This window comes from Polyodon spathula, unplaced genomic scaffold, assembly GCF_017654505.1.
Source record: "Polyodon spathula isolate WHYD16114869_AA unplaced genomic scaffold, ASM1765450v1 scaffolds_1095, whole genome shotgun sequence".
Classification (NCBI taxonomy): Eukaryota; Metazoa; Chordata; class Actinopteri; order Acipenseriformes; family Polyodontidae; genus Polyodon; species Polyodon spathula.
This window is the reverse complement of record NW_024472581.1, coordinates 1-12,155: the sequence shown is the minus strand read 5'-3', so window position 1 is coordinate 12,155 and position 12,155 is coordinate 1. Positions and strand designations below refer to the sequence as shown.

General features: G+C 39.0%; 1 protein-coding gene across 1 annotated transcript; it reads right to left on the bottom strand.

Annotated features, from left to right (window-relative positions):
- Positions 1-98: 98 nt before the first annotated feature.
- LOC121309275 (echinoderm microtubule-associated protein-like 5) lies at positions 99-12,143 on the bottom strand. The gene is made up of 15 exons (XM_041242151.1): positions 11,948-12,143; positions 10,433-10,645; positions 10,121-10,294; positions 7,553-7,659; positions 7,126-7,244; positions 6,097-6,283; positions 5,764-5,869; positions 4,633-4,726; positions 3,019-3,113; positions 2,587-2,780; positions 2,070-2,181; positions 1,570-1,697; positions 1,125-1,266; positions 733-885; positions 99-262 (listed from the first exon to the last, which is right to left on the bottom strand). The coding sequence occupies exons 1-15, from the start codon at positions 12,141-12,143 to the stop codon at positions 99-101; spliced, it is 2,184 nt and encodes a 727-aa protein (XP_041098085.1).
- Between the last annotated feature and the right edge of the window lie 12 nt (positions 12,144-12,155).

Genomic DNA, 12,155 nt, shown 5'->3' with positions numbered 1-12,155 from the left:
TACAGAATGGAAGGCCTGAGCCACCCACAGCATTTGCAAGCTGTTTAGTTTTTCAATATTCACGGCCTCTGTTGCTACATATGCTTGCAGCATGCTGTTCACAAAGGCATATGTGTGTTGATGCCCATACCTCTCTTGTCCCAGTCCAGGTGAGTTATGTAGCTCTGTGACCCTTTACAGACTCCGACCTGCTTGCTGCTCATTACGTTGTAAATATCCACAAAGCCGTCACAGGAGGCCACGGCAAGGTATTTACCAGCACCTAACAATGAACAGATCCCTTCATTTAGAAATGAATGCTAAACCGTGTTCCTCATTGCAATGCATGCCCCTAATGAGGACATTCATATTTCTATTTTACAGATTGTTTTCTGCACCAAGAACATCAACAGCTCACAAACCTGATGGTTCTTTTTTGTTTTTTGTTTTTTTTACATTAATCAACATTTCTGTTTTGCATTGTAGTTCACATTAGAGAAAATATGTTTGCCATATTACCATGTGATCCTCATCAATCATTTCTGGTATCTACCTCCCACCCATTACACAAACATCAAGTCTAAATAAACATGCACTCAGTTAAGTCAAGTGCTTAAGTCAATTAGCCTCTGTGTGCTTACAGTCTTCCTCAGCAGAATGAGGCATTAACAATAATCGTACAAAAACCAGCTTCTTTTCACACTGCTGCTTAATAGACAATGCTCCAGTGCACATAATTCTGCAAGCACCAACCTGGAGAAAACCGAATGTCTGAAATGACATCCTTTCTGTGGTGAAAAGAGACGAGATCTTCAAGTGTTTCTGCGTTTACTATGAGAAAACTTCCATCATTGAGTCCAACAGCCAGAGCCTTCCCATCGGGCGAGAAGCAACAGCACCGGCCCCCTGAAACACAATCGACAAATATTACTTACATTGCATCTTCGCTCTCCAGAAAAGGACACTATTCATCAAGTTGTAGCTCACCATTTCATCTACTGGACTGGGCTCGGGGCTTGAATGAATGTTTTATGAATATGTCTTGTTGCAAATAAATTTAAGTAATTTCAGGTCCTGTTCACTAAACTTCATCCAGTTGCACAGAACAACTGGAAGAGCAACACTTGTCTAGGAATCTCACTTACCCTTCTTGAGCTTTCGAACAGCTAGCATGCAGTGGCTTGGGGAGAGGTCCCATATACGAAGGGTTTTATCATCACTGACAGTGGCACAGATCGGTAAATGAGGATGAGTGGCCAGGCCCCACACTTCCCCCTCCATGTGACCCTGTAGAAATGTTTCAGAAGAACATTTAAAAAAAATAAATAAATACAGTATAAGTAATGGGCTTAAATTACAACGCAAACACAGTAATGATAACTGGAACTATTTTTAAGAGTTGCAGACGTGCACGATAACACAAGACACCAGAATTCTTATGATTTGTTTGGTTGGTTTTACTTTGTAATTACAAAGAAGCATGTCAGTACCTAGAAAACAGCTGAAGCTTGTCAGCTATACAAATATCTTCCTGAAAAAAGTAGAAAAAATAAATTTAAAAAATCTTCTAAATACATAACTGCACCTTACCTGAACCAGTAGGGTTATTGGTCCACTTTTATCAACCTCTAGGATTTCTCCGTTCTTTGTACCCACTAAAATATGACCATGACCTAATGATATGGCACGGATAGAAGGGTTGTCTTCCAGCAACAGACCTACAGGTTTTCAAAAAGAATAGATTTTAAACATTAAGCTTTTAATAATAGAAATTAAGTCTGTCATTGGACAAAACACTCTCGACTAGCTATGGCCATTATTCATGCAAGGATACAGAGGCAGAGCTGTGTAAGGATATACAGATACACAATGGCCATAGCTAGTCGAGAGTGTTTTGTCCAGTAACCTCCACCTTGCGCTACAAGCTATTAGGGCATGACAAATCTAAGCCAAGAAATTGTGATTCTATTAAAGTGTCCAAATCCTCCAACTCTTCTTAAAGATAACTGAACACATTTTTTCCAACATCTTCACACCATGGATACAGTATGCAATTGCAAGAAAAACAGATGAAAAGTCCAGTCTTGTACCTTTGGAGCCAGGTGCAAGCACAGCTCGCTTGACAGCGTAGGTTTTGATGCAACGCTCAAAGGTGTCGTCCCAGAGAGCCACAACTCCGTCCTTCCCTCCTGTCACAAACCCCTAATGAAACACACAGAGCAAATCAGGGTTTAACAGTCGACAGCCCTAATGAAGCACAGAGCTAGTCAGGGTTTAACAGTCAACAGCTCATCAGGACAGGATGACAGAATCACAATGACGAGGAACAAAAGACTACAGCTGAAGCATCCCAGGAGAAAAAAAACAGCAGATCTCACTCTGACAGAAATTGGACAGCAAAAAAAACAAACAATATATATATAAAACCTGCAGCAAAACAGTTAAGCCTAACAGGTTAAAAACACTGCTTTTGAGACTATATCGACAAACATAAATTAAGCTTCAGTTTGTAGGACTTATAATTCTGATCATTATATAGTCTCATAGATTGAATAATGCGTCCATAATGTTGGATATAAATAACTCTGCAAAACAAGTTGCTCTTACTTTCTCCAAGGCGTGCATGCTGAAGACAGGCCCATCATGCGCCTTGATGGTTTTAATCAGACACATGTCTCTCCAGATGCATATGTCCCCAGTTGAGGTTCCTGAGAAGACCATCTCCTCTGTCCAGCCGTACACAGCACACATCATTGTTTCAGTCTTCCCCATGTTTCCTTTCCTCCCAACAAGACCTCCACCTGCAGCGGCAAAGAGAGCACTCGCTTTCAGTGCACTTTTCAAGCGCACTATTGACAGCGTACACATGAAAAGGCTAACAGTTGCTTCATGTGCAATTCCACATGAATAAGTAGGGAATGCATCATGGAGTGAGTATTATTTACTTTAGATATGTTATTATTTTAGTTCATAGTTCATGTGAAATTACATTTGAATCCCTGGGTACCTGTAAAATATCAGTCTTTATTTCAGCCATACCTGCTTTGTGCCAGAATTTGATATGCTTTATTCCTACTGTAATGAGCTTCTCAGGCATGTATGGATTCATCTTGATGACAAAGATTTTATCTTTGCTAATACAAACGAATGTGAATATATATACATATATATATATAAATATATATATATATATATATATATATATATATATATATAAGGTGGCAGGGGGAGGATCAGATTCCTCCCTGCCTAAAAACATGTGAAAATGCACATTTTGTTTGATTTAATTGCTTTTGTTTAATTTGCTTGTTTAAATGTGTTCATTGTGTTAATTGTTTTATTGTTAATCATCCCCTGCACCTGACTATCACTTGTAAATTAGAGCCAGGTGCAGGGTATTTAAGGAAAGCAGCCAGTTTGCTCAGGGCTGCTGATGTGGAACGACCTTGCCCAACGGCAGGTCGTAAAGGTCTGTGTGAAAAAAAAAAAAAAAAAAAACCCTACGTTTGGTTTTTATAAAATCTGTTGGTGTTTATTTTCATGTTATATGTCAGGTAAATAGCTTAGCTGCCCTGCGTGTTCAGTCAGGGACCTGCATATGTTTAGTTAGTGCTCAATGAGAGCTAGGTGTTTGTTTGTTTTTGATTTATATTGTGAATAAAAGTGCGCGCAAGTGCATTAAAAATCAGTTTTATCTCTGGGTCACATTCTTAAAGAGGCATGAACCTGATCTACGGCTAATCTGTTTACAATATATATACATACAGCTCTGGCCAAAAGTTTTGCATCACCCTATAGAATTAACACATTTTGCATCATAAAGTCGAATGAAAGCTGAATACTGTTACATTAACATAGTGAATTGCAGCTCTTTAATGGAGGTGTTTAGGTAAGCCAGCCTTTGGCCTTTGTGTGTCCCCCGAGATGAACCTAAACTACAGCAATGGGTTTTAGAATGTCATTGTACAAGGCAGGCTCTGTCAGATTAGTTTAGCACTGACTGCTTCAGCAGACTGGTGAATGCAAAGCAGATTACACTGTCAGCCTTTTTCTTGTTTGTTTTTTATTTATATTTTAAAAACACTTCATAATTAAAACTGGAAGACCATTAAATGGATTGTAAACAATTCACTGGAGCAGGAAACAACTTGCAGAAACAGACTGCAAATAAAACGCAATCTGAAAACGGTAATCAAAAAAAAAAAAAAAAAAAAAAAAAATCAAGAGCGAGCAGAGGAGAAGGAGAATGAGTAGAAGATCAATCTCCTTTTTTTATTGCTGCTGTGACAGGGTTAAGCGGTCGTCGTCCTGGAAGAAAAACGATTTCCAAACCAGAAGGGATCCCCTCTATAATTAATCACGTTTGGGAAGGTAAGACACAGCAAGATTTCAACTGGCGTCTAGGTAATAGTGGCTCAGTACTTAATATTTAAAATATTATAATTGAAGCCCATTTCTACCTTAATCTATAATCGGTATTTTCTTCCAGTGCGTTGAGGAACGGACATGAGTAGCAAGATGATTTACAATGACTCTCTTAAAGGAATTACAGCTAATAAATCCATCAGAAATGTAACCTTGAAGTGCAGTGTTATTTTAATAGGCTTTTGGATAACAATGAGCCCCACATGCAGCTCGGATTTCTGGACCTACCTGATTGCTGACAGTTTTTCTCCTTTTTTCCAGTCCCACAGAACAATAGTGTGATTGTCATCGAGTCCCACTGAAGCCACGCACTTACCATCCGCTAATAAAAAAATGGAAATGAGATCAACCAATAAGCCCCCCCAAAAAAAATCATGAATATTCTATTTTTTCCCAGTGAAGTGGACTGAATGTTACTATCACCCTCTGTTTTCCTGTGTTCGCTTCTTTTCATTACACATTTATGTGTTTTCAGCCAGTATTTCAGAAGCATTATTCATATCTCTCCATTGAAATCAGAATCCCTTGGTTCAACATTTGTAATGCATCACTTTTGGTTTATTAATAGCTGACAATACTATCTAAAACCACATGGTTTTGTAAGAGATCCCAGGGATTTCTATGCAAGTGAACACACAAAGCTACTGACCATTCGTGGTGTGGACAGAGCTGCACAGGGCAGTTCAAGTGCCATCTGGATCAGGTTTAGCTGTGAGTGCAGAAATTAATACCTACCTACTCCAATTCAATGCAGAGGTGTACCACATAAGCATGTATTACAATTGCATCAAGAATGCATATTCTACTCTTTAAAGCGTACATTAAAATTAATAATAATAATAATAATAATAATAATATCTTGGCTCAGAATGATTTCTCCTGCGGAGTGCCTGTACTTTATTGAATAACAAAACAATTTAATATACCTTCATCCTTCCCTGACAGCCACACACAGCTCCCTAGTGCATTTTACAAACAAAGCACATTGTGACTGTTGGCCAGACTAATTAAAAGCTCTCTTGGCAGTGGTAGAAGGATTGCAACCATGTCTCAGGCACAAGTGAAGCCATTAGGGACTGTATTGTGTTTGTTTTTCTTTTTAGGATTCTAGAAATAGGAACCATCCAGCAATAGACATGAACCAGATTAAATAAAGGAGACCCCCCCTCCAGGAGAACTGTACTGTTTGATTTAACAGTATGTCATTCCCACCTCCCCACCCGATTCCATCATTAAAAAACAAAATAGGCCTTATATTAGGAAGCGAAGCGACTTCTTTAACTTTAGCAGTTTTATTAAACCATTAAATCTTCTTAACGAGGAAATGTATTTGTAGTTGTACAGCTTTGTGTGTAATACCTGAGAAATCAAGAGCACACACTCCATACTGGTGGTGCCCTTTTAATATTGACAAGGTTTTCAGCATCTCAGAGTCCCATATATGAATGGAGGAATCGCGTCCCACCTAGAAAAGAGAAATACTAATAAAAAACAATATATAACGCAGCCATCAGCATTTAAATGTACTTTACATTTAATGTCACTGGGCAATCTTTATGGATTCTGGGTGAAAAAAGGGAAAGTGGATTTGTCTGACCATGGAGTTACACAATGGCTTTTTTTTTTTTTTTTTTAACAGCACTCCTTCAAAAATGAAAAATAAAACTGTGCAAAAGCATTCCACGGCTTTACCTGGCCGGTTGCAATATAGTCCTTCAGTGGGTGAATGGCCAAACACAGAATGTCATCATCGTGTCCCAGGTAGAAGCGCTGTGTGTTCTGCTGCCGATTGTACACCACTCCCACTGCCGCCACGTGGTACACAATCTCCCCAGTCTGGGTATAAAAGAGGTTGCTCCTGCAGTCATAACCCCTGTACCTGATCCCGTGCAGAACAGATACAAAAATACTCACACACAGAGACCCTTGACAAAGAGCACCATATGCACCAACACTCACAGTCTTTATGACTGATCTGAAGGTATCATGCCACGGAGCATTAAATAATTCAGTGCCTGAGGAGGTAGTTTCATTGCACTGCGATCTATATCTAGTCTAAAACCTCTATTTATTTATTTTTCAGCAGCTTTGCTCTGCACTAGAGAACTATTTGTTAATCACCTTGAAATACTTGTCTACAGGAAAGGTGGTACAAGAAGAATATATAGTATAGCATTGTATTGTATTGTATTGTATTACATTGCATTATGCAAGATTGGAATTGATCCCTTCCTATCAATATCCAGCATCTTGAAGGTACTAAGCAGGGAACAACATATACAAAAGGGCAACTGTGTTTAGCTTCAGGGGCAGTACTATGCATTGCCCTTAAAAAGGTCATGCCTTTTTTCAAAGGATGTGCAGATTTCAGGCGAGTTCAAAGTGGAACAGGAAAGGCGATGCCTCTCCTACTTAGTATCTAACCATCATTACCCCTCGGCCCATCTGCAATATCGCACTGACATTTTGTACAGCAACTGTGAAACACCAGACATCTTGAGCATCTTTTCCTCCAGTGTAAACGTTGCACCATTTTTTATATAAAAAGAAGCACATGCATCCCCCCATCAAGAATATAAACGACGCATTGCCGCACGTGAAGAATAGTACAGTACTGCACAACAAAATACCTATAAATAGTTTCAGCAAAATCAGATAAGAGTGCCTTCCAAGACACAGACCTCAATAGCTCAGACAACCAGCTATCAGAACTGTGCTTACCCGTGGATGAAGTGCAGTCGAATGCTGCTTGTCGGAGGGCTCACCCTTTTCTTTGCTGCATATGCTCTCTGTTTTTCTTTGCATTTCTCTTTAAGCTGAGGTAGATCTTCTTTGTAAACCTTTATAAAAAAAAAATGCATATGCAGTTGATTATCCCCCAATGCATCCCTAAGGCAACTTGTGTAGTTAATGCTTGAACATAACACAGTGTGTCTATAATTAAGTACACTGATCTGAAAGAATCCACAGTCTGTACTGATCAGAACTCTATTTTCTTTATTTATGTGAACAAGAAATCACACCAGCGTTTTGTACACATATCGTGCTGTATAGTGGACTTCATTGCTGTGAATACCTGTTTTATGGTCGGCACACCTTGATTATTTTAACTTCCCGCAACTGCAGAGTGAAACTGCAGGACACAAACCTGTCGTCGATAAGTGAGCTGGGTTTCCTGCTCAATTTCTGAGTCCATCTCTGGCACATCTGACTGATCCGAATCCGATTCCTCACTGTGGGATTCTGTTAAGGTTTCTGCAATTTAAAAAAGTACCATCAAAAGCTTTTGATTGAATCAAAAGTGCTTCGTTAAACCAACTGTAATACCCTAAACCTACCCTGAAGAGTTTCACAGTGGTTTCATAATTGACAAGGGAGAGGTACGTCTGGGTTGTAAAGATCATCACAATCCAAAAGCAATTTAAAAACAAACAATCTATAGAAGTTTATCAAGCTCTTATAAAACTAGCTCTGATAATGCCTTTGTTTGGATTGCTGTTACTCTAGTGAGCAACAATACAGTTTGACCCAAAATAAGCAAAAACAGATGCGGTCTTTAAATCACAAGGGGTTCTGAGCATGGCTAACTCTCATAACTAGATGTTGCTTTTCAAAAGCAGTATTCCTGGCCTTTTAACACAACATGCTTTCCTTATCAGGAATGTGCCTTCACATATCATTAAACAACATTAACTGTAGGCACAGAGGGAGGCATTGCTTACAGCTAAAACACAGCTCAAAAGACAAGTTCTGCTCTTCATGCAGCTCTTCCAGTTGTAAATGGTAAAACGCATTACTTATACTGGGAAATACAGGCAGGCCAGGCTAATGGACAGAACACAAAACACTGAGGGTAATTTGAAATAAAAAATATATTATTGAGTAGGTTTAAAACATTTAAAATGGTTTACCTTGCAGCAAACTAAAAGTCCACTTTTGATTTAATACTAGACTTTGTTTATAAGAAGCCATAGGCATGATGGTGGCTGGTTATATTAATACTGATGATGAGATGAATTATGAATAAATTCGGGTTCAGCTCTAACATCTTCAGTTTTGACACACACGGGTCCTTTTTTGAAATGTGGAAGTAGGGGTTTTAGGCAGGTGTGAACAAATGCTGTAAAATAAGAATGCTTTCAAAAATAGACATGTTAATTGATTATATTTATCAATTAACAAAATGCAAAGTGAGTGAACAGAAGAAAAATCTAAATCAAATCCATATTTGGTGTGACCACCCTTTGCCTTCAAAACAGCATCAATTCTTCTAGGTACACTTGCACAAAGTCAGGGATTTTGTAGGCATATAGTCAGGTGTATGATTAAACAATTATACCAAACAGGTGCTAATGATCATCAATTCAATATGTAGGTTGAAACACAATCATTAACTGAAACAGAAACAGCTGTGTAGGAGGAATAAAACTGGGTGAGGAACAGCCAAACTCAGCTAACAAGGTGAGGTTGCTGAAGACAGTTTACTGTCAAAAGTCATACACCATGGCAAGACTGAGCACAGCAACAAGACACAAGGTAGTTATACTGCATCAGCAAGGTCTCTCCCAGGCAGAAATTTCAAGGCAGACAGGGGTTTCCAGATGTGCTGTCCAAGCTCTTTTGAAGAAGCACAAAGAAACGGGCAACGTTGAGGACCGTAGACGCAGTGGTCGGCCAAGGAAACTTACTGCAGCAGATGAAAGACACATCATGCTTACTTCCCTTCGCAATCGGAAGATGTCCAGTAATGCCATCAGCTCAGAATTGGCAGAAAACAGTGGGACCCTGGTACACCCATCTACTGTCTGGAGAAGTCTGGTCAGAAGTGGCCTTCATGGAAGACTTGCGGCCAAAAAGCCATACCTCCGACGTGGAAACAAGGCCAAGCGACTCAACTATGCACGAAAACACAGGAACTGGGGTGCAGAAAAATGGCAGCAGGTGCTCTGGACTGATGAGTCAAAATTTGAAATATTTGGCTGTAGCAGAAGGCAGTTTGTTTGCCGAAGGGCTGGAGAGTGGTACACGAATGAGTGTCTGCAGGCAACAGTGAAGCATGGTGGAGGTTCCTTGCAAGTTTGGGGCTGCATTTCTGCAAATGGAGTTGGGGATTTGGTCAGAATTAATGGTCTCCTCAATGCTGAGAAGTACAGGCAGATACTTATCCATCATGCAATACCATCAGGGAGGCATCTGATTGGCCCCAAATTTATTCTGCAGCATGACAATGACCCCAAACATACAGCGAAAGTCATTAAGAACTATCTTCAGCGTAAAGAAGAACAAGGAGTCCTGGAAGTGATGGTATGGCCCCCACAGAGCCCTGATCTCAACATCATCGAGTCTGTCTGGGATTACATGAAGAGAGAGAAGCAACTGAGGCTGCCTAAATCCACAGAAGAACTGTGGTTAGTTCTCCAAGATGTTTGGGCCAACCTACCTGCCGAGTTCCTTCAAAAACTGTGTGCAAGTGTACCTAGAAAAATTGATGCTGTTTTGAAGGCAAAGGGTGGTCACACCAAATATTGATTTGATGTAGATTTTTCTTCTGTTCACTCACTTTGCATTTTGTTAATTGATAAATATAAACTATTAACATGTCTATTTTTGAAAGCATTCTTACTTTACAGCATTTTTTCACACCTGCCTAAAACTTTTTCACAGTACTGTGTGTGTGTGTTATATATATATAAAATGCAGAAGTCAAATGACCTACCTTGAGGTGCTATTGCTATATGAAGGGCATCTTTTGATTTTCTTTCTGGGATAAACTTCCACTGGAATACAGAATGATCCACTCCGCCAATAGTAATAACCCACTGGTAATCATGGGACCACCTGGCATTTGTTATATGAGCTGAATGACCTAAATATTTTTTAAACTTTGCACCTGAGGACAGATGGGAAAAACATGTCACATAGTTTACACAGTACTAAAAAGGTCTGTTAGTATTCTGTATATTTTAGTAGAGTGAGTTTTAAATACATATTAAATACAAGGTACAGAACAAAAATAAAGAGTACAAACCTTTCTTTAAACAAGGATATCGAAAAAGTTTTACTGATCCATAATCATCGGCAGTGACTAAAACTTGATTTTTAAAGTTTGCATCTACTGAATTAATATCATTAATATCCGAATATTTAGGCAATATTCCATTCACTTCTGGACCCAATGAGCAGGTCCAGGTGGACCACTGCACCAGTTTGAACTCTTCTTTATTAGTGACCTCCTTACCACCTAAACAAAATAGAGGAGGAAATACACAGTGCTTTGAATAAATCATTACAGAGGAAACATGTTAAGAAAAGTGATTTCAGAAAACCTGAGGAATCAATAGGCTAACGATCAAAGAGGGGCTAAGAATGAATATTGAAAAGCTGCAAGCAACTATAAAAAAAAGACATCCCACTTTAATGCCCTGTCAGGCAGAGAGGACATTTAAAAAAAAAAAAAAATGTTAATAGTGCATTATGTCAGATCAGCAAGGCAGAACTATTTAAAGCTGTTTAAAGGGGGACAGGGGGAGTCAATCAATCTCTGCCCTCTTGTGTAAGCTGAATTTTACAGCAGGGTATATATAGGTTGTAGAAGATGATATTCTGTATAAACTATTAATTATGGATTTGATTACAAGTTTCTTTACTTCTATGTTAAAGTTTTACTTTCACATTTTGATACAGCTTAACGCAAATGTAACTAGCTAAGCAAGACGTTTGCAGTCTCTCGTATCTTGGCATCTGGGCAGATAGCCAAAGTTAGCAGGTGTCTAATCGAGATGTGTGGAGGAGTGGAGACACAGTGTGAAAACAGAACACAACAAACAAAGGACTAAACAGATTAGGTTAAAATAGTCTGTAAAATGCTTACATGTGGCGCACTATAGAATAGAATTTTATAGATTTGGGCGAGTTTCCCCGCCTTACCAGGAGGTGTGTTGAAGGTGTGTGATAACAGGGTGGATCTATACTGATTGGAAGAGAGTTTAAGAAATGGGGTGGAAATGCTAATATATTCATAATATTTAATGTTTGAATCGTCAGTCAATTTTTTGATTTGATTCCACAGACATCTGCGTTATGATACAAACGTATACATTAGGGCATGCTGTGACCTGCGCGTCTTTGCTTGCTTGTATCTAGTGTTTATATGATTGTATTAACATTATTGTCTTTTATACACAAAGTATTTTTTATAAAAAAAAAACATTTGTCAAATTTATTTCCCTACAGGTTGATCAAATCGACCCCTAATATTAGTTTCTTTCTCAAGGCAATGGTATCCACAATACAGGTTTGCTGGAATGGAATCAGTAGCTAACAAATAAAACTTACGGTGCTGACTTCCAACGCATTCAATGTGACAGAACATATTCTACATATCTACACAGTGCAACCCCCAGGAGTGTTGTAGAGATAATACACCTGTCTGACCAATCCCAACATGTTCAACTGAAAATACATTTTTAAAATGCAGTATCCTTACTTGGCATTTTGTATAAGAGTCTTTTTCCACTTCCGTCATTGGTTTGCAAATATTTACTGTCTGCAGACCAGTCCATATGGGCTATGAAACTGGTAGAGCCAATGCACTCTCCCACTTTCTTGTAGCGCTGTACAACTCCATAAATATCCACCGAGTTCTCATTGGAGCCCACAGCCAGGTGCGCCCCATCAGGGGAGTATTTTAACTCATGAATGGCCTCCTTTCTGTCCTTGACATGAACAACCTCAGTCATGTCTCTGAATCA

Excerpts from the sequence above, each read along its gene's own strand:
- LOC121309275 (XM_041242151.1), bottom strand. The coding sequence starts at position 12,143 with ATGACTGAGGTTGTTCATGTCAAGGACAGAAAGGAGGCCATTCATGAG. Across the intron at positions 10,646-11,947 it reads TATGGACTGGTCTGCAGACA|GTGGTAAGGAGGTCACTAAT; the intron begins GTAAATATTTGC and ends TATTTTGTTTAG. Across the intron at positions 7,660-10,120 it reads TATAGCAATAGCACCTCAAG|AAACCTTAACAGAATCCCAC; the intron begins GTAGGTCATTTG and ends TTTAAATTGCAG.